General features: G+C 46.0%; 1 protein-coding gene across 1 annotated transcript; it reads left to right on the top strand.

The window, feature by feature from the left end:
- Positions 1 to 316: 316 nt before the first annotated feature.
- LOC110507791 (transmembrane protease serine 5-like) lies at positions 317 to 22,561 on the top strand. Its single transcript, XM_021588031.3, has 13 exons — positions 317 to 573; positions 1,784 to 1,934; positions 2,418 to 2,504; positions 2,789 to 2,902; positions 18,340 to 18,475; positions 18,714 to 18,827; positions 18,938 to 18,981; positions 20,480 to 20,642; positions 20,852 to 21,036; positions 21,222 to 21,320; positions 21,468 to 21,610; positions 21,974 to 22,126; positions 22,266 to 22,561. The coding sequence occupies exons 1-13, from the start codon at positions 571 to 573 to the stop codon at positions 22,272 to 22,274; spliced, it is 1,401 nt and encodes a 466-aa protein (XP_021443706.2). The 5' UTR covers positions 317 to 570; the 3' UTR covers positions 22,275 to 22,561.
- The last annotated feature ends 358 nt before the right edge of the window (positions 22,562 to 22,919 follow it).

The following is a 22,919-nucleotide window of genomic DNA, read 5'->3' as shown; positions in this document are numbered from 1 at the left end:
AGAGAGAAACTGAAAATCTGTCACCTCACCAGCAGGCAGAACAGTGTTCATTTTGTTCTGGAGTGGCCTGGTGAGAGATGTGTTACCTTTGGATTCCAAATGAGTCTGACTGGGATTGACGTGATATGAGGCTTTTCAACAATCTGTAATTATGACCTTTGCTCATGAAGCTACAACGTTCAGCCAATAATGTTCTGTCTGCCAAGTGGATGCTCTGTTGGCACAGGTAAGGGTGTTACTAAGCAACCTGTGCCTCTGCCTGCCCTATCAGTGGCTTGTGGGGTATCTCTGGAGATGTTCCCTCCTACAAATAACTGGTTGAGCCTGCCTCCATAGGCCCCATGACCCCCTTGGCAAAACAACAGGTTCATTCAGCAGCACAGCACCACTGCTGACCTCACTGTCTCTTTGTGAAGGGAAAATCCAGAGTTGCATTCTGTGAAATGGCAAATGGTCGACCAGCTGCGAGCGGAGTGCATCTCTGTCTCTAACCTAACACAGGCCTACAGATGAGCGCTGAAGAGCCCACTGCCACACTCTCCTCTGGACAACAGAACATACAAGGGAAACATGGTAAGACTCCAGGCATATATCTCTGTCTCTCTCCTTACCCCTATTTACTTTCATTATCACCTTGATACCTTCTCTGTTGCCCTCTGTCTTTAGGCTATGGACTCACTCATTGAGTGTCAACATCACTGATAACAGATGGTGTTTTCATAATGCCTCTGTCTATTTCCTTTACATGTACTAGCTGTTGTGCGTGTTGTTTAACAACAACTATGATGATTTATTAATGGGTTTTAATAATCTATTGTCAATCCTCATAATGTATTTCAAGTACATGTACATTGTGTACTTTTTACTAATGTACATGTATTATCTACTAGACAGCTAGAGGATAACTTAAAGAGAAATGTATACATCCAGTGCATGTGTTAACATACTGCTGTTGATTCTAGGGGTAAATTACAATGTTTCAGCATCATGTTGGAGTAGATGGTTTTTAGATGGGATTTGTAAATATATAATGCCATCCTATTTTCCCACAATATCTCATTGCTTGAGCTAGAAATACCCTGTAGTATTTAACATTTTTGGTTTTAATTATGTCTTGCAATAGAAAACAATTGATTCACCTGCATGTGAAATACCTTCTGCATAGGTCTAGTTCTGTGTAGAGTAAATTTGATTTATTTATTTTATTTAACCTTTATTTAACTAGGCAAGTCAGTTAAGAACAAATCCTTATTTACAATGACAGCCTTTCCAGGTCAAACCCTAACCCGGACGACTCTGGGCCAATTGTGCGCCGCCCTATAGGACTCCCAATCACGGCCGGTTGTGATACAGCCTGGAATCTAACCTGTAGTCTGTAGTGAGGCTTCTAGCACTGAGATGCAGTACCTTAGACCATTGCGCCACTCGGGAGCCCCAAATCCATATGTCTGCAGCACAAGTATGACACATTGGCTGGGATTCTCACACATGGCTATGAATGATACATTGTGCTTCAGTTCACACACCTGGACACCTGTGACATTATCTACGCACCGTTACACACCTGCCATTCAAATTCCATACACCTGGACAAACCCTCCGGAGATCTCTTGTTTCACAGTCATCCTAATTAAATATGTTTGATAAAGGGGATGAATAAGGAGGCGTCCGTGTGTGTAGAAGGGGAGGGGTAGTCAGCCAGGAAGAATAGGTTATCTTCATATCCAGTGTTCCAGAAGAATGATGTGAATACTGTGTGTTCTATTCATCACATCTGTTGCAGAATCTTGATGGAGATACATTATCTGTGATTGAGAATCCTGTGGCTGTCAGTCATTCTTTCCACCCAGAGAAGACAGGAGTGGGAGAGGCCCGAGGAGCTCAGAGCCAGAGCTGCCATGCCTGGCTGAGAGGAATCCATTCGACAAACCACAGTAAGGTCAATGCCTGGGTGGTGCACTGTCTAATAGGGCTGAAACCACAGGCTATCATTAGTTGACAACATTATCCAATTAGTACACAAACAAGGCATGCTATATAAAGTCTTATCTAATTAGAGTATATAGCAGCATTAAGCTTTAGTACTTTAGTATCTCATGGTCTTAAGTTAAAGTTGTACAGTACACATCTACAACTCACAGCTGCCATGCAGACTTTATATACTGTAAATCAGTTGATTATGACACTGCCTGTGAAATGTTAAGCGCTCATCTTTGTCACTGGTCAAGTTCCCTACATGTGGTATGCTTTGTTCACATCCTTAGTTGTGTGCAAGTTGTAGACTGTGTAAGGGCTGTTACATGCTGTGTCGCTATCTCTTCCACTCTATGTCAGTGTGACAGACAGCTAACATGCCTTTTATCAGTATACACAGGCCAGTTGATATCTTATCAGTGTCTAATTCAGCTGTTCTCCAGTGTCAGCCAATAGACTGGTGAGAGTACTGGCTGCTGTGTGTGCAGTAGGACTTCTCGGAGGCTTAGCAGTCGGAGTGTGGTTCCTAGGTGAGACATCCTTCAAGTGTCAAATCATGGAGTATGAAGAGAATGATGGCATGTTCAATGTTCTAATGTTTGTGCAATACAGATTCCTTGCTGTGGTGGATGAAAAACAGAAGTAACCCCACATGTCAGAATATAGAACACTGTATTTGAATGAGTCTGTTATAGCTGATTAACTATGCATGATAATCATGTCTCACACAATGACAGAGCTAGATTAAGAACATCTGTTTTACATCCACTACGACTATAATTCACTCTGCATGTTGTTGTTTTCCCTCCCACAGTCAGGTTGTTGTTGAGGCCTACCTCTTCCCAGAGCCCAGCTGGGCTAGGGGACACCAAGGAGACGTCCTTCTGTAACGTGACTGAGGACATCTCTGTGGCTGACCCCAGGAAAGGTCTGTGCCTCTCAGCCCCTCACTCACCACAGAGACTGTCATCTTGGCTGTGTGATTGTCTATGTCCCAAATAACAGCTTATTCCTATGTAGTGCCCCATAAGCTCCAGTCAAAAGTAGTGCACTAAATAAGGTATACAGCGCCTTCAGAAAGTAGCCCTTTACTTTTTCCACAGTTTGTTGTGTTACAGCCTGAATTTAAAAGTGATTAAATGTAGATGGTTTTTGTCCCTCGCCTGCACACAATAGCCCATAAAGTCAAAGTAGAATTATGTTATTCAAAAAAATATATGTTTATTACAAATAAAAGCTGAAATGCCTTGAGTAAATATGTATTCAACCCCTTTGTTATGGCTAGCCTAAATAAGTTCACGGGTAAAATGTGCTTAACAAGTCACATAATACGTTGCATGGACTCACTCTATGTGCTATGATAGTGTTAAAAATGATTTTTGTTATGACAACGTCATCTCTATACTCCACACACATTTGTCCCTCAGTCGAGCAGTGAATTTCAAACACAGATACCACAAAGACAAAGACCAGGGAGGTTTTTCAATGCAGTGCAAAAAAGGCACATATTTGTAGATGGGTAAAAATTAAATAGCAGAAATTGAATATCACTTTGAGCATGGTAAAGTTATTAATTAGGCTTTGGATGCTGTATCAATAACCCAGTCACTACAAAGATACAGGTGTCCTTCCTAACTCAGTTGCCGGAGAAGAAGGAAACCGCTCAGTGATTAACGTTCCCGCAGGCTAAGCTCCAATTGTTGTCTGCATTGTGGAGCTGTAGGGCTTTACATAGCCACCTGCCCAGTAAAGAGACCTGAAGCCTTAGTAGGTACAAGTACTCTGGTGAGTCTGACTGGGAACCCTCTGTCCCATTACCGAAACTCCTTTATGTGAGCTTGCTGTTGGGAGACCAGTCTAAGACTCTCCGGGAGCTTATTGACTCTGGGGCAGATGAGAGTTTCATGGACGCTACTCTGGTCTCAGAACTAAGTATCCCAACTCAACTCCTCTCTGTTCCCATGGATGCCAGGGCACTAGACGGCCGCTCCATTGGTAGAGTCACGCACAGCACAGTTCCCATTAATATGCGGGTATCTGGAAATCACAGTGAGTCAATTCAGCTCCTCCTCATTGAGTTCCCTCACATACCTGTTTTGGGTTTTTCTTGGCTCCAGAAGCACAACACAGATAATGACTGGACTAGGGGTTCCATCCTGGGTTGGAGCTTGTTCTGCCATTCACACTGCCGGGCACAGCCTTCTCCGAAACATCTGCTTCCAGGGTTAAGTACGTTCTCGGATCTCTCTGCCGTGCCCGCAGAGTATCATGGCCTCATGGAGGTTTTCAGCAAGGCTCGTGCTACCTCCCTTCCTCCACATCGTCCTTACGATTATGCTATTAACCTCCTTCCAGGCACCACACCGCCTCGAGGCCAGCTATATTATCTTCTGGTCCTGAGACCAAGGCCATGGAGGAGTACATCGAGGACTCACTGGTTTTTGTGAGCATTCGCCCTTCTGCCTCTCCTGCCGGCGCAGGATCCTTCTTTATGGGGAAGAATGACAAGACCCTGCATCCATGTATTGATTACCGGGCCCTCAATGACATTATGATTAAAAATCGGTACCCTCTACCACTCCTCTACTCAGCTTTCGAACCTCTCTACTATCTTTTCCAAACTGGACCTTCGAAATGCCTACCACCTTGTGCGGATACGCAAACGAGACGAGTGGAAGACAGCTTTCAACACTACCAGTGGACACTATGAGTACCTGGTTATGCCGTTTGGACGGCATAACCAGGTACTCATAGTACCCTGGTCAACTATGTGCTACGGGACATGTTTTGTTTTTGTTTACCTCGACGACATCCTGGTTTTCTCTCGTTCTGCCCAGGAACACATTCTCCATATTCGACAGGTCCTTCAGCGTCTCCTGGAGAATCAGTTGTTTGTAAAGGCTGAGAAGTGTGAGTTCCACAGCTCCACCATCTCCTTTCTGGGATACATTATTGTTGAGGGGAATGTTCAGATGGATGAGCACAGTGCTGGATTGGCCCCAGCCCACATCCAGGATGCAGCTACAACGGTTTATGGAATTTGCACATTTGCACAGCAATCTGGCAGTTCCCCTCTCTGCACTCACCTCTCCCAAGGTACCATTCATATAGTCTCCAGCAGCGGACAAGGCTTTTGGGGATCTAAAGCAACATTTTACTACTGCTGCCATCCTTTCGACGTGGGAGTAGGGCCGTTCTTTCTCAGCGATCCGTCCAGGACCAACATCTTCATCCCTGTGCCTTCATGTCCCATCGTCTCAACTCTGCAGAGAGGAACTAGGATGTTGGGAACTGAGAACTCCTAGCTGTTAAGATGGTTCTGGAGGAGTGGAGACACTGGCTGGAAGGGGCGGAACATCCATTTCTGGTATGGACGGATCATAAGAATTTAGAATACCTCCTCACTGCCAAGCGCGTCAACCCAAGGCAAGCATGTTGGGCTATGTTAGTTATCAGGTTAAATTTCACTTTCTCTCGCCCAGGGTCAAAAAACGTGAAGCAGGATGCTCTATCCCGTCTGTACAGTTCCTCTGCCACTCCGTCTGAATCAGAGACCTCCCTGCCTCTTGTTTGGAGGCTTCTGTTGTTTGGGAAATTGAGGCTCTGGTCCGCAATGCACAGTGTTCCCAGTCAGACCCGGGGGGGGGGGGGGGGGGGTGCTAACCGGCTGTTTGTTCCTGATTCAGTCCAGTCTTAGGTCCTGGAATGGGCTCACTCCTCCAGGCTTACCTGTCATCCTAGTACTCGTCGAACTCTTTCCTCCGTCAATGCTTCTGGTGGCCCACCATCGTTCCTGATGTCTCGGCCTTCATTGACGCATGCATGGTGTGTGTGCAAAGCAAGAGTCCGCGGCAAGCTCCGTCTGGCCTCCTACAGCCACTCCCTGTCCCTCTTTGCCCCATGTCCCATATTTTCCTGGATTTTGTCACTGGGATTCCTCCATCAGATGGCAACACCACCATCCTGACAGTGGTTGACAGATTCTCCAAGGCCGCCCATTCCATCCCTCTTCCGAAGTTACCTTCAGTCAAGGAGACGGCCCAGCTTATGGTAAAGTACGTCTTCCAAATCTATGGACTCTCGGTTGACATTATCTAGGACTGGGGTCCTGAGTTTTCGTCCCAATTCTGGAAGGCGTTCTGCACTCTTATCGGATCATCAGCCAGCCTGTCCTCTGGGTTTCATCCCCAATCTAATGACCAGTCGGCGCGAGCCAATCAAGACATGGAGACGGCACTCCGGTGTCTTGTTGCCAGTAACCCCACCACCTGGAGTCAGCAACTGGTCTGGGTGGAATATGCCAGGAACATTCTCCCCTGCTCGGCTACAGCACTATCCCCCTTCGAATGCTCCATGCGGTGTCAGCCCCCGCTCTTCCCAGAGCAAGAAGTTGAGTTCAACATACCTTCAGCCCAGATGTTCGTCTGCCGCTGTCGGCATACCTGGAAAAGAGCTCGGGTGACTCTTCTCAAGACCACCTCCAGGTATCGTCGACAAGCGGACCGCCACCGGACTCTGGCTCCTCGCTGTTGGGCAAAGGGTATGGTTGTCCACTCGGGACCTACCCCTCTGGGTAGAATCCCGTAAACTTTCCCCTCGTTTCATTGGTCCTTTCCCCATTCTAGAGTCATCAGTCCCACTGCTGTCCATCTGCTGTTGCCCCGTACCCTTCGTGTTCACGCTACCTTTCAAGTGTCCAGAATTAAGCCCTTGTCTCACAGTCCTCTGTCTTCTGTTTCTAGGCCCATCCCTCCCTCCTGTGTCATTGATGGCAAGCCAGCGTATACGGTGAGAAGCCTCCTGAAGGTTCAACCACGGGGCAAGGATTTCAAGTACCTGGTTGACTGTGCGGGTTATGGCCTGGAGGAGAGGTGCTGGGTTTCTGCTAAAGACATCCTGGACCCGGCCCTCATCGCCTATTTTCACCGCCGACACCCCAGTTAGCCAGGTATGCATCCAGATAGGACGCCTATTGGCGTCCCTAGAGAGGGGGGGGGGGGATCTGATAGGTATGCACCCTGATAGGACGCCCTGATCTGTTTTACCTGTCCTTGTGACTGTCTCCACCCCCTCCAGGTGTCGATTATTTTCCCCGGTGTATTTATCCCTGTGTTTCCTGTCTCTCTGTGCCAGCTCGTCTTGTATGTTCAAGTCAACCAGCATGTTTTTCCCATGCTCCTACTTTTTCTATTCTCCTTTTCCTCCCGGCTTTGACCATGGCCTGTTTCTGGACTCTGTACCAGCCTGCCTTGACCTTGAACCTGCCTGCCACTCTGGACTCTGAACTGGTTTCGACTTTTTGCCTGTCCATGACCATTCTCTTGTATACCCATTTGGATTATAATAAATATGAAAGACTCAACCCATCTGCCTCCCGTGTCTGCATCTGGGTCTCGCCTTGTGCCCTTATAGTTATGTTCGGTACAAATCCAATACCGCACATTACTGAGTGCCACTCTCCATATTTTGGTGGCTGTATCATGTTATGGGTATCATTAAGTTTTTCAGGATAAAAAATACATGTAATGGGGCTGAGCACAGGCAAAACTCTGAGAGGAAAACCTGGTTCAGTCTGCGTTCCACCAGACACTGGGAGATTAATTCACCATTCAGCAGGACAATAACCTAAAACAAGGCCACACCTACACTGGAGTTGCTTACAGTAAGTGTTCCTGAGTGGCCGAGTTACAGTTTTTACTTTAATCTACTTGAAGAATTTTGAAAAGAATAATGGGCAAATGTTGCACAATCCAGCCGTGGAAAGCTCTTAGAGATTTGCCCAGAAAGACTCACAGCTGTACTCGCTGTGTAACGATTCTCTTCTTGTGAAGTAGAGGCGGACCAAAGCGCAGCGTGGTGGTTGTTCATTGTACTTTATTTACGACACTATACAAGAACAAACTAACGAAAAAACAAGAAACGTGAGAACTCAAAACAGCCCAATCTGGTGTAAACACAAAGACAGGAACAATCACCCACAAACACACAGTGAAACCCAGGCTACCTAAATATGGTTCCCAATCAGAGACAATGACGAACACCTGCCTCTGATTGAGAACCATATCAGGCCGAACATAGAACTAGACCAAAACATAGAAAAACAAACATAGACTGCCCACCCAACTCACGCCCTGACCATACTAAATAAATACAAAAACAAAGGAAATAGAGGTCAGAACGTGACAGTACCCCCCCCCAAAGGTGCGGACTCCGGCCGCAAAACCTTGACCTATAGGGGAGGGTCTGGGTGGGCGTCTGTCCGCGGTGGCGGCTCTGGCGCGGGACGCGGACCCCACTTCGCCATTGTCTCAGTCCGCCTTATTGTCCGCCTCCGTGGCTTACTCACCATGCCCACCCCTCTCAATGACCCCACTGGACAGAGGGGCTGCTTGGGACAGAGGGGCAGCTTCTCGGGACAGAGGGACAGCTGCTCGGGACAGAGGGACAGCTGCTCGGGACAGAGGGACAGCTGCTCGGGACAGAGGGACAGCTGCTCCGGGCGGAGGGGCTCTAGCGGCCCCTGGCTGACTGGCGGCCCCTGGCTGACTGGCGGCACTGGCGGCCCCTGGTTGACTGGCGGCGCTGGCGCTGGGCTGACTGGCGGCACTGGCGGCCCCTGGTTGACTGGCGGCACTGGCGGCCCCTGGCTGACTGGCGGCACTGGCGGCCCCTGGCTGACTGGCGGCACTGGCGGCTCCTGGCAGACGGGCGGCACTGGCGGCGCTGGGCAGACGGGCGGCACTGGCGGCGCTGGGCAGACGGGCGGCACTGGCGGCGCTGGGCAGACGGGAAGCTCCGATGGCGCCGGGCAGACGCGAAGCTCCGGCAGAGGCGCCGGGCAGACGGGAAGCTCCGGCAGAGGCGCCGGGCAGGCGGGAGGCTCCGGCAGAGGCGCCGGACAGGCGGGAGGCTCCGGCAGAGGCGCCGGACAGGCGGGAGGCTCCGGCAGAGGCGCCGGACAGGCGGGAGGCTCCGGCAGAGGCGCCGGACAGGCGGGAGGCTCCGGCAGAGGCGCCGGACAGGCGGGAGGCTCCGGCAGAGGCGCCGGACAGGCGGGAGGCTCCGGCAGAGGCGCCGGACAGACGGGAGGCTCCGGCAGAGGCGCCGGACAGACGGGAGGCTCCGGCAGCGCTGGACAGACGGGAGACTCCGGCAGCGCTGGAGAGGAGGAAGGCTCTGGACGGATGGGCCGGAGAGACAGCCTGGTACGGGGAGCTGCCACCGGAGGGCTGGGGTGTGGAGGTGGTGACGGATAGACCGGGCCGTGCAGGCGCACTGGAGCTCTTGAGCACCGAGCCTGCCCAACCTTACCCGGTTGAATGGTCCCGGTCGCCCTGCCAGTGCGGCGAGGTGGAATAGCCCGCACTGGGCTATGCAGGCGAACCGGGGACACCGTGCGCAAGGCTGGTGCCATGTAAGCCGGCCCAAGGAGACGCACTGGAGACCAGATGCGTAGAGCCGGCTTCATGGCACTTGGCTCGATGCCCACTCTAGCCCGGCCGATACCCGGAGCTGGAATGTACCGCACCGGGCTGTGCACCCGCACTGGGGACACCGTGCGCTCCACAGCATAACACGGTGCCTGCCCGGTCTCTCCAGCCCACCGGTAACCACAGGAAGTTGGCTCAGGTCTCCTACCTGGCGTAGCCATACTCCCTGTTAGCCCCCCCCCAATACATTTTTGGGGCTGCCTCTCGGGCTTCCATCCACGACGCCGCGCTGCCTCTTCATACCAGCGCCTCTCCGCTTTCGCCGCCTCCCGTTCTTCCTTGGGGCGGCGATACTCTCCTGGCTGAGCCCAAGGTCCTTTACCGTCTAATTCGTCCTCCCATGTCCATACCTCCTCGCGCTGCTCCTGCTGCTGCTTTTTCCTTTGCCCATTACCACACCGCTTGGTCCTGTTGTGGTGGGTGATTCTGTAACGATTCTCTTCTTGTGAAGTAGAGGCGGACCAAAGCGCAGCGTGGTGGTTGTTCATTGTACTTTATTTACGACACTATACAAGAACAAACTAACGAAAAAACAAGAAACGTGAGAACTCAAAACAGCCCAATCTGGTGTAAACACAAAGACAGGAACAATCACCCACAAACACACAGTGAAACCCAGGCTACCTAAATATGGTTCCCAATCAGAGACAATGACGAACACCTGCCTCTGATTGAGAACCATATCAGGCCGAACATAGAACTAGACCAAAACATAGAAAAACAAACATAGACTGCCCACCCAACTCACGCCCTGACCATACTAAATAAATACAAAAACAAAGGAAATAGAGGTCAGAACGTGACACGCTGCCAAAGGTGCTTCTATAAAGTATTGACTCAGGGGTGGGAATACTTATGTAAATGAGATATTTCTGAATGACATTTTCAGTAAATGTGCTAACATTTCAAAAAACATGTTTTCACTTTGTAATTATGGGGTAATTGTGTGTAGATGGGTGAGATTTGTTTTTTAATTCATTTGGAATTCAGGCTGTAACACAGCAAAATGTGGAACAAGTCAAGGAGGTATGAATACTTTCTGAAGGCACTGTAGGGTATGATTTGGGACGCACTTGATTGGTCAGGCAGAAAGCCCTTCCTAGTAGTTTTATGGTTTATCACAACATTTGTTGTGATTTATTTCATTCAACATTTATTTAACTAGGCAAGTCAGTTAAGAACAAATTCTTATTTACAATGATGGCCTAATCAAAGGCAAAAGGCCTCCTGCAGGGACAGGGCCTTGGATAAAAAGAAAAAGTAAATACAATAAAAATATAGCACAAAACACACATCACAACAAGAGAGACAACACAACACTACATAAAGAGAGACCTAAGACAACAACATAGCAAGGCAGCAATACATGAGAACACAGCATGGTAGTAACACAACATGACAACAACATGGTAGCAACACATTATGGCAGCAGCACAGGGTACAAACATTATTGGGCACAGACAACAGCACAAAGGGCAAAAAGGTAGAGACACCAATACATCACAGAAAGCAGCCACAACTGTCATTAAGAGTGTCCATGATTGAGTCTTTGAATGAAGAGATTGAGATAAAACTGTTCCGTTTGAGTGTTTGTTGCAGCTCGTCCAGTCCCTAGCTGCAGCGAACTGAAAAGATGAGCGACCCAGGGATGAGTGTGCTTTGGGGACCTTTAAGAGAATGTGATTGGCAGAATGGGTGTTATAGGTAGAGGATGAGAGCTGCAGTAGATATCTCAGATAGGGGGAGTGAGGCCTAAGAGGCTTTTATAAATAAACATCAACCAGTGGGTCTTGCGATGGGTATACAGAGATGACCAGTTTACAGAAGAGTATAGAGTGCAGTGATGTGTCCTATAAGGAGCATTGGTGGAAAATCTGATGGCCGAATGGTAAAGAACACCTAGCCGCTCGAAAGCACACTTACCTGCCGATCTATAAATTACGTCTCCGTAATCTAGCACGGGTAGGATGGTCATCTGAATCAGGGTTAGTTTGGCAGCTAGGGTGAAAGAGGAGTGATTACGATAGAGGAAACAAAGTCTAGATTTAACTTCAGCCTGCAGCTTTGATATGTGCTGAGAGAACGACACTGCACCATCTAGCCATACTCCAGCTGAGTATAAGACTGTATCATCTGCATATAAATGGATGAGAGAGCTTCCTACTGCCTGAGCTATGTTGTTGATGTAAATTGAGAAAAGCGTGGGGTCTCGGATCAATCCTTGGGGTACTCCCTTGGTGACAGTGGCAGTGGCTGAGACAGCAGATTTTCTGACTTTATAGACTGCACTTTTTGAGCGAGATAGTTAACAAACCAGGCCAAAGACCCCTCAGAGACACCAATACTCCTTAGCCAGCCCACAAGAATGGAACGGTCTACCATATCAAACGCTTTGGCCACGTTAATAAAAAATAGCAGCACAATATTGCTTAGAATCAAGGGTAATGGTGACATCAATGAGGACCTTTAAGGTTGCAGTGACACATCCATAACCTGAGCGGAAACCAAATTGCATACCTGAGAGAATACTATAGACATCAAGAAAGCCAGTCAGTTGAATAAGGTATTATTTAAGTTTTTCCAGCACTTTTGATAAACAGGGCAAAATAGAAATAGGCCTTTAACTGTAAGAATCAGCTTTATCTCCCCCTTTAAATAAAGGATGAATCGTGGCTGCCTTCCAAGCAATGGAAACCTCCCCAGAAAGGAGAGACAGGTTAAAAAGGTCAGAGATAGGCTTGGCGATGATAGGGGCAGCAACCTTGAAGAAGAAAGGGTCTAAATCATCTGACCCAGATTTTTTAAGTTTAAGGAGCTCCTTTAGCACCTGGGACTCAGTGACTGCCTGCAGGGAGAAACTTTGTAGTGGGGCAGGGGGAAAAGAGGGAGAAGCATTGGGGATAGTCACATTAGAAGGGGTGGGAGATGAGGAAATGTTGGACGGGCAAGGAGGCATGGCTGAGTCAAATAGGAATCCCGACTTAATGAAATGGTGATTAAAGAGCTCAGCCATGTGCTTCTTGACAGTAACAACCACATCATTAACATTAAGGGACATGGGAGGGTTAATTCTCCAGGTCTTTAACCATTTTCCAGAACTTCTGTGTAACCCTTGTGTAGTCTTAACATTCTGCATACTTCCCTTGTCCAAAAGGTTAAAAAAATGACCCGCCTTCACGTATCCCCTAAAATAAAGCATCTTCATTTAATTTTAAACCCCAAATCTAGTTTGCATGAAGAAACAACCTGTCATTCATTACAAACTTTGTGAATATCTGCATTTTCCCTCTTCACAATGCCGAAAGACTGCATTTAATCAGTGGACACCACTCATTTTTATTACAACACACCTGTCATAATTGTTTTCTTTACTAAAGTAGAGGTTTATTATTATTATTATTGCTAAAGATACTGCATAGGTGTAAACATACTTTTTTTAGCAGGCGATAGCACTTGTATAGCTTAAGAAAGTAGCAGAAATGTGCAGAAAGTAGTTTTGAATGCATTTTATTGAAGGGAAACAATAACAGTCTTGAACTTTTTTGGCAACATAGTGATATATTCTTATATACTGTACAATGAGGAATTCAACTACAAAATACTAGTCTTCTCCCATTTGTTTAACCATTGCCCCCACCCACAAGGTGTATAAACAACAATAAATAAGGATAAAACAAGATAATAGATACAAAACAAAAATGTGAAGAACATAAATCAATCAACTCTAATTATCACATGTAGGACAGTATGCAAGTGTGTGTGCATGGACTTTGCAGATGTATTTCTCACATGTGTTTTACAGTCCTTCTTTGGGGGGAAGAATTGGCATCTCCTCCTCTTGCAGCCTCAGGTGGATCAGGACAAGATTCAGTCCCCTGAACAGCTTTCACAAGTGCTGCAGAGGCTGCTGTGGGGGGAGGCGCTCCCTTCTTTGAATGTGTGGGGTTACAAGTGCCTTTTCCAGCTTTTCCAGGAACACCATCCTCTTGTTCCGCTTATCTGGCATCCAGGTAGGGTTGACCTTGTTCCATATCACGAAGGCATTGTATGAGGACACATCAATGATGTTATGGAAAATGACCAGGGGCCAGTGGGCAGTCATCCTCCTGCAGCTGTAAGTTCCATTCACCTTATCCAGGTTGTCCACATCTCCTTTGTTGTGGTTGTAGTCCAGGATAATGGCTGGCTTCCTGTCCTCACCATCACTGATCTCATCCATTTTGTGCAGTGTGCTCAGGAGGACCACATTCTTGTTCCTCTTTGGGAGGTAAGAAACTAGAGTGGTGGTGGGGGTGTAGGCAAACGTTGATGAGAAGGCCTCTCTCTCCTTTGTTGCGAGGAGTGCATGGGGGAGCTCAGGCTCGTTCTTTCTAACTGTGCCAACCATGGTGATCTTCCTCTGCAGGAGCTGCTGGCTGAGTTCATAAGAGGTGAAGAAATTGTCACACGTGACATTGTGCCCCCTCAGTCCATTTGTCACATCAAGCACAACCGGCATCCCCTGGTTCTTCTCCGGGCCTCCACTGGTCGGCCTTGTGTAAACTTGCATCTTCCAAGCGTAGCTGGATTGTGTGTCACAGGCCACCCATATCTTGATGCCATACCATGCTGGCTTGCTGGGCATATACTGGCGGAAAGGACAGCGACCTTTTGACAAAAGAGATTACTATCAGTAATTTGTACCAGTGTCACAGAAAACAATCAGATAAATCAATGATATTACAGCAATACATAATAACATTTACATTGAAAATAATTTACATTACAGATATTAAAATAAAAATGTACCTCTGAACGGAACCAGTTGCTCATCTACTGTTATTTCAGGCCCAGGGTTGTAGAGGTATGGCAGACGCTCCAACCACTTCTCCCAAACCTCTCTTATGGCTCCACCCACTTCTCCCAGACCTCTCTTATGGCTCCACCCACTCCTCCCAGACCTATCTTATGGCTCCACCCACTTCTCCCAGACCTCTCTTATGGCCGCCAGTTTGTCTCTCACACGTCTTGCAGGTCTTGACTCACGGTTATCAAATCGTTGCATTCTTGAGAAAGTGTCAAAGACTGTCAGTGGCATCAGGGCACGGACAATCACCCTTCCACTCTCTGCATCCCAGAGACTACATGTAACCTCGCCTCGGTGCCTGTACACACCCGCTAAGATTAGCAGCCCTATGTAGGCATGCAGGTCAATCTCATCCATCCTTTTCCAGTTGTCTCCATATTTACGGAAACGCTCCGAATTTGTCATCTCCAGGATGATTTTTTCGATGGCTGGTGTGATGAACATGTAGAATGTTGAGGTGATGTCCTGAGCATGGGCAACTGCATGTCTTGTGGGCCCTGGAGTCATCGTTATGACATTTTGCACTGCCATCCTGTCCTGGTTGACATATGGTGACAAGGACCATGTTATTTTGCTGTTCTTTGACAAAAATGTCTCTTTTTCAGCTTGGGGGATTTCTTCTTCATCTGAAGATGATGCATCATGCTCTGGGTTACATTCTTCCCCGTCTTCTTCTTCAGATACCTCCTTCTCTTCTAAATCATTGTTCTCTTGTTCCTCCTGGACATCTGAAAAAATCAGATCTACGACCTGTTGGGCACTGAAACGTGCACTCATGGCTTCAGCAAAGGGAATACTGGGGGAATTGCCATCTGCATAAACTTTATAGCCTCTGACCATTCCCCATTAGTAAACAATGCTTTCAAGAAATGTTTATTTTGTATGAAATTGTTTAAATTTTTTTCTGTGAACTTGGGTCATGTGTGGGGTCGTGGAGGGGAGATGCTGCTTATGCACAAGAAAATGTTTGTTTTGTCTGAGTTCAATCTTTGTGGTTTTGTGGTGTGTAAATTATTTTATAACTGCCAGGTCACAAATTACCCAAAGACAATATTTGTACCCTGGTGGTGTACAGCTTTCATGGAAATATGAACAAAGGCGATGTTTCACTTTTTCTAATGTTGGGGTCACTCTAGCAAAAGTCATCAAATTTCAAATTGAAAAATATAATTTAGGGGGTTTTCTCTGCTGTTAAACATAGTAGTGCGTCATGTTTTACCCTTAAGACAACACAAGGGTTAAAGTAACTAACTTTCTCCTTCAGGATAGCCTGAGTGCACTTATTTCTCATTTGCCTGAATGATAGCCAGTCAGCCTGAGTATGTGTGTGCCGAGCCTTTCGCCAAATGCAATTCTTGAGGTGGAGTAACTCGGCAAGATCACGGTCGAACCAGGGGCTGAACCTGTTTTTAATTCTCATTTTCTTTATGGTGGCGTGTTCGTTAAAAACACCACTGAAAATATCAAAAGAAGGTCCAAGTGTCTTCGATAGAGCTGATTCTATACCATTTTACAAAGGCCAGTTCATGAAGGAAGGCTTGCTCATTGAAGTGTTTTAGCAAGCATCTATGACAAATCACTGAGCAGCCATTATGAACACAGGCTGTAAAACAGTGATCACTAAGGTCATTACAGAAAACACCAGACTGATACCTATCAGGATTATTTGTGAGGATAACATCGAGGAGAGTAGCCTTTTCTGGGTGTTTGGAGTCATACCTTGTGGTAATAATCTGAGAAAGATTTAGGGAGTCCCATTGCTTTAGGACTTGATCAGGTGTTATTTGTATGTCCCAGTTTAGGGAACATAGCACGACAAATTCAGACTTCAAATCAAAATCAAATCAAACGTTGTCACATACACATGGTTAGCAGATGTTAATGCGAGTGTAGCGAAATGTTTGTGTTTCTAGTTCCGACAATGCAGTAATAACCAACGAGTAATCTAACCTAACAATTTCTCAACAACTACCTTATACACGGCCTCCCGGGTGTCGCAGTGGTTAAGGGCGCTGTACTGCAGCGCCAGCTGTGCCATCAGAGTCCCTGGGTTCGCGCCCAGGCTCTGTCGTAACCGACCGGGAGGTCCGTGGGGCGACGCACAATTAGCCTAGCGTCGTCTGGGTTAGGGAGGGCTTGGTCGGTAGGGATGTCCTTGTCTCATCGCGCACCAGCGACTCCTGTGGCGGGCCGGGCGCAGTGCGTGCTAACCAAGGTTGCCAGGTGCACGGTGTAGCCTCCGACACATTTTTTACATACATTTTTCCATTATTAAAGTGGCTGGAGTATGTTGGCAGCAGCCACTCAGTGGTGGCTGTCTAACAGTCTGATGGCCTTGAGATAGAAGCTGTTTTTCAGTCTCTCGGTTATTATTGGTATTGGACAGAAAACACTCTGAAGTTTCTAAAACTGTTTGAATGATGTCTGTGAGTATAACAGACCTCATATGGCAGGCAAAAACCTGAGAAAAATCCAACCAGGAAGTGGGACATCATGTTTCTAAAGGACTGTAACAGAACTTTTTGAGTTTTTGTCTGGATGAAGTGCCTGCGCCTCGGATTACTGGGCTGAACACACTAACAACAAGTGGCTATTTGGACATAAATGATGGAATTTTATGGAACAAATCAGTAATTTATTGTCGAACTGGGATTCCTGGGAGTGCCTTCGGATGAAGATCATCAAAGGTAAGTGAATATTTATGGTGTTGTTTCTAACTTTGTTGATTCCAAAATGGGGGATATTCCTCTAGGCTGTTCCTCTGGCTTCTGAGCGCCGTTCTCAGATTATGCTTTTTCCTTCAAGTTTTTTTGAAATCTGACACAGCGGTTGCATTAAGGAGAAGTCTTATGTTGTCGAGGGGTTCCTGCGGTAGAAAGGTTAAACACGACTCACACCGTACCTAAACCGGCTGCAAGTGTGCACTATCGTGTGCCATTGTGCGCAAATTGATTTTGTCCCCCCACACCAAACACGATCACGACACGCAGGTTAAAATATAAAAACAAACTCTGAACCAATTATATGAATTTGGGGACCGGTCGAAAAGCATTAAACATTTATGGCAATTCAGCTAGCTAGCTTGCAGTTGCTAGCTAATGTGTCCTATTTAGCTAGCTTGCTGTTGCAAGCTAATTTGTCTTGGGATATAAACGATGAGTTGTTATTTTACCTGAAATGCACAAGGTCCTCTACTCCGACAATTAATCAACACATAAAATGGTCAATTGAATAATTTCTAGTCATCTCTCCTCCTTCCAGGCTTTTTCTTCTTTGGACTTTATATGGCGATTGGCATCTAACTTTCATAGTTACCACGAGGACCAACCAAACTCAGTTCATCTTTCAATCACCCCCGGTGTGTATAACCAATAAGGAGATGGCAAGTGGGTATCTGCTTCTATAAACCAATGAGGTGATGGGAGAGGCAGGACTTGCACCACGATCAGTGTCACAAATAGAACTTCTATTTTAGCCCTTTGCAACGCAGACACTCGTTGGCGCGGGCGGCAGTGTGGGTGCAATAATTGAATAACGTTTGTTTACATTTATTTTGCAGCGCTCGACACATTAACGGTGTGGTCAGCATGTTAGCCCTTGGCAACGCAGACGCTTGTTGGCACGTGTGGGTGCAATAATTGAATAACATGTATGTTTAAATTTATTTTGCAATGCTCAGGCACGCGACGCAAGCGGTGGGGTCAGCATGTCAGTAATGACCAACACATCTGGATTGGAGCTGTGTAATATAAACCATATGTGTTTATATAACAGCTAAAATTGTCTTTATAACAGTACATATGTTAATTAATAAATTCTTTAACAACTTCTACATGGTCACAGTCAGTGGAAAGGAGTGGAGGCTGTCTATCGACCGACATCAAAACATGAAATAATGATCTGTTTATATTGACTACATTATTTATTGGATATAAGCTGCTTAAAATGTCCCTCTCAAACAAGACCACAGTTCATTACTGTTGATCTAGTTGGTCTCTGGAGGGATTATTTTCTATCAATCAGGTTCAGTGTTTTACAGAATCAGCCCGGAGAACTCTCTCTTGGAGATCCAGCTAGAGAAGGTGCCCACCTGGCTGCCTGTGTGCTATGAGAGATGGAACTCTTCCCTGGGGACCCTGGTCTGCCGCCAGCTGGGATATCTAAGGCTAGTCTACTAAGACCATTTTCTTACTACATAGCCCAAGCATCTTGGGAACATACTAGGCTATTCATCTAACCATAAGGCTGATTGCTCCCAGTTAATGATGGATTATTTAATGCTCTGTTAATACCTCGTTTATAGGCTTGCCTTATGCCCCATAGATCAGACATTACTTTTTAAAAGGAACACTCCCATCTTGCCTGCTTTTATAGAAGATATAACTGATTTATTTTCTTTTCAGACTGACCAAGCAAAAGGGGGTGAACTTAACCGACATCGGACCAAACTACACAGATGGCTTCATACAGATTACCTCCGAACACAATAGTAGCCTGGAAAATATATGGCAGTTAAGGTATGGCAGCTGTCTGAGGAGATAATGCATTACCTAATGATGCAGAAAAAATGGATGTGCTATCACAAAGTTATCAAGGTTTTCTAATGTACCTACTTGTTTTTATTTAGGGGGAGTTGCGTCACAGGGAAGGTTATAGCTTTGAAATGTTTTGGTAAGTTTCTGCAGGGTACTAACAACACTAACATAATAGTGGATTAACTACATTGTACATTTGTGCATCTCACACACCGGTAGGACCCAATGACCTTCATATGACCTCTCAGTCATGACTTCATAGTGCTACACATTGGTAGGAAATCCTTCTCGTTCCATGACATAGACTGATCAGGTGAATCTAGATGAAAGCTATACTCCCTTATTAATGTCACTTGTTAAATCCAGTTCAATCAGTGTAGATTAAAGGGAGGAGGGTTAAAGAAGGATTTTTAAGCCTTGAGACAATTGAGACATGGATTGTGTATGTGGGTGAATGGGCAAGACAAAATATTTAAGTGCCTTTGAACAGGGTATGGTAGTAGGTGCCAGGCGCACGGGTTTGAGCATGTCAAGAACTGCAACACTGCTGGGTTTTTCACTCTCAACAGTTTTCCGTGTGTATCAAGAATGGTCCACCACCCAAAGGACATCCAGCCAACTTGACACAACAGAAGGAAGCATTGGAGTCAACATGGGCCAGCATCCCTGTGGAACGCTTTCCACACTTTCGAGTCCGTGCCCTGACGAATTGAGGCTGTTCTGATGGCAAAAGGGGGTGCAAGTCAATATTAAAAAGCTGCTCCTAATGTTTTGTACACTCAGTATATACTGTACGGTGATGAGTTATCTCAATACAATGTACGTAAAGTGATCTGGGTAAAATATGTTCTTCACCATTCGGCCATCAGATTTGCCACCAATTCTCCTTACAGGACACATCACTGCAGTCTATACTCTTCTGTAAACTGGACACCTCTGTATACCCGTTGCAAGACCCACTGGTTGATGCTTATTTATAAAAGCCTCTTAGGCCTCACTCCCCCTATCTGAGATATCTACTGCAGCTCTCATCCTCTACATACAACACCTGTTCTGCCAGTCACATTCTGTTAAAAGTCCCCAAAGCACATCCCTGGGTCGCTCATCTTTTCAGTTCGCTGCAGCTAGGGACTGGACGAGCTGCAACAAACACTCAAACGGAACAGTTTTATCTCAATCTCTTCATTCAAAGACTCAATCAAGGACACTCTTACTGACAGTTGTGGCTGCTTTGTGTGATGTATTGGTGTCTCTACCTTTTTGCCCTTTGTGCTGTTGTCTGTGCCCAATAATGTTTGTACCCTGTGATGCTGCCATATTGTGTTGCTACCATGTTGTTGTCATGTTGTGTTGTTACCATGCTGTGTTGTCATGTGTTGCTGCCATGCTATGTTGTTGTCTTAGGTCTCTCTTTATGTAGTGTTGTGTTGTCTCTCTTGTTGTGATGTGTGTTTTGTCCTATATTTTTATTTAGTTTATTTTTAAGTTTTAATCCCAGCCCCTGTCCCTGCAGGAGGCCTTTTGCCTTTTGGTAGGCCGTCATTGTAAATAAGAATTTGTTCTTAACTGACTTGCCTAGTTAAATAAATATAATTTTAAAAATGCCTTCATGTTTGTTTCCTGTGCCTGTGTAGAGTGTGGGACTCGGGCTAAGCTGCCCAGGATAATTGGGGGAGTTGAGGCTACCTTGGGAAGGTGGCCCTGGCAAGTCAGTCTCTACTACAGCAACCGACACACCTGTGGAGGCACCATCATCACCAGCCAATGGGTGGTCACAGCAGCCCACTGTGTGCACAAGTAAGACCCCCAAGGACGCCTCGGGATAAGAGGTTAGATGTTTGAGGTCAAAGGTCACTGACTCATGACTCATGACAGTGTAGTGATGACTAGGGACAGTAATAGCTCTCACTTTATTTTGCTCAAAGTCAGTTATACTTTATGCAATTGAGAATTGGAGAGACATCTATTCGATATAAATTGCTTCGTGTCTTTTTTTCACATTCCAGCTATAGGCTACCACAGGTGTCCAGTTGGGTGGTCTACGCTGGTATTGTCACACGCAGTTCAGCTAAAATGTCTCAGTACATTGGATATCCAGTGGAAAAGATCCTCTACAACAAGAACTACAATCCCAGGAGCCACGACAATGACATTGCTCTGATGAAACTGCGAACCCCACTGAATTTCTCAGGTGACAGGGAACTTGATTGCTTCTGTTTTGAATGCACCACATAGTCCTTTGGCTGACTGGAACACTCAACTATATTATTACAGCAATCAGTTCCAAACCATGTTCCAATATTACTGAAATTATCTTCAAAATTACCTACACTGTTTTCTAATATTCTTAATATTCTCTTAAATTGTATTTTTTAGATGCCATCAGGCCTATTTGTCTGCCACAGTACGAGCGTGATCTTCCAGGAGGAACACAGTGCTGGATCTCTGGCTGGGGCTACACTCAACCGGATGATGGTAGGACTATGTTAAACGAATAATAGAACTTAAATAGAATAATTTAATGTATCTCTATCAGTGGTTCAATGTTTTTTTCATAGCACAAAGTCAGTCACGTCCTAAAAATAAGAGGTATATTTACATTAGTTTGACTTTCTTTGACAGTTCTCATCCCTGCCACGCTAAAAGAAGCTCCGGTTCCACTGATAAGCACCAAGAAATGCAACAGTTCCTGCATGTACAATGGAGAGATCACCCCCCGCATGCTCTGTGCTGGATTTACAGAAGGCAAAGTGGACGCATGTCAGGTTAGTTCATAAAACATACCTGAGTTCTTCCTCCTGTGGCTTGTTTTATGAAGAGATTTACCAAAGGTCAGAGAGTTGTTTCTTACAAAAGTAGAATTGGTTCTTGATAATGAGAATATTTTCCCCCAGGTGTCCCCATTACTGTTCTGAATTATCAAAGACAAATCTCATTAGGCATGCGGGCACACCAGCTTTATTCCTAGGCCCAACCGATCAAATTCAGTTGAGCTCAGGTTTCAGTATTTCACAATATCCCCTAAATCACTGTGACTTAACAATATCTCAAACCCTAGCAATCAGTGTGGTGGTCTGGTAACCAGTGTGATTGACAGCAGTGTGTATCTGCTCCTGTCCTCTTCCCAGGGGGACAGTGGGGGTCCTCTGGTCTGTCAAATTGACAATGTGTGGAGACTGGTGGGTGTGGTGAGCTGGGGTACAGGCTGCGCTGAGCCCAACCACCCCGGAGTCTACACCAAGGTGGCCGAGTTCCTCGGCTGGATCTACGACATGATTGAGGCAAACTTACACTAACTCTTCGTTGCATAGGCCTACGTGTTGATTTTCTACATATTAGGAACACATCTGCTGTGCACTTCTGTTTCACCTCTTGAAATTGCATAATACTGTATGTTACATTTTATTTTTCCATCCGCAGAGCTACTGAGGAGGAAGAGGAATAAGACAATGGATGATCAGGGAGACTCATGTATGACCAGAACAGGCCTAGAGCAAACTGAAACATAAGATGCTCCTGACATTCTTCCTCCTGTACTATATCTGTCATTTTACCTCCTTATAATGGCCATGTGTATTGCAGAAATTCATACATTATTTAGGAAATAATTTTATACTACTTGTTTGTCATGCATTTTATTTTTAGCACCTGAATGAGAACATATTTATATCATATATTTGTCTTGTAATGAAAATAAATTGTGCTTCATATCTAAACATGTCATTTGTTTCCTCTGGTGTGATGAAACAGGTTTATGTGTCTGGGCCATCATGTCTGAAGGATGCAGACACTGTTCACCGCTGAGTGCAAAGTAGTAGCACCTCTCTCCTGTCAGAAGAGGGCGTGCATGCACCCCTATCATCTCTTTTCTATAGTAAAAGAGGACACTCGCGACAAAAGTTGAGTTTGTCAACATTTAGTAGTAACGTTAGAACAAGGGTCGCAAAACCTTGAAGCAAGTTTACTGTGAGTATTTCCATGTGTTTTGTGTTAAAAGGATAACTACTGTTCTCCGTCTGATTCACAGCATTCGTACCAAATGGTTTGATTGTATTCAAGGCATTGCTGGCTGGT

Source organism: Oncorhynchus mykiss, chromosome 27 (genome assembly GCF_057628025.1).
Source record: "Oncorhynchus mykiss isolate SJ-2025 chromosome 27, ASM5762802v1, whole genome shotgun sequence".
In the NCBI taxonomy this organism is placed as follows: domain Eukaryota; kingdom Metazoa; phylum Chordata; class Actinopteri; order Salmoniformes; family Salmonidae; genus Oncorhynchus; species Oncorhynchus mykiss.
Note: the sequence above shows the minus strand (reverse complement) of the source record. Positions and strands in the feature narration are given on the sequence as shown.

Excerpts from the sequence above, each read along its gene's own strand:
- LOC110507791 (XM_021588031.3), top strand. Across the intron at positions 18,828-18,937 it reads GAAAATATATGGCAGTTAAG|GGGGAGTTGCGTCACAGGGA; the intron begins GTATGGCAGCTG and ends GTTTTTATTTAG. Across the intron at positions 21,611-21,973 it reads GCAAAGTGGACGCATGTCAG|GGGGACAGTGGGGGTCCTCT; the intron begins GTTAGTTCATAA and ends TCCTCTTCCCAG.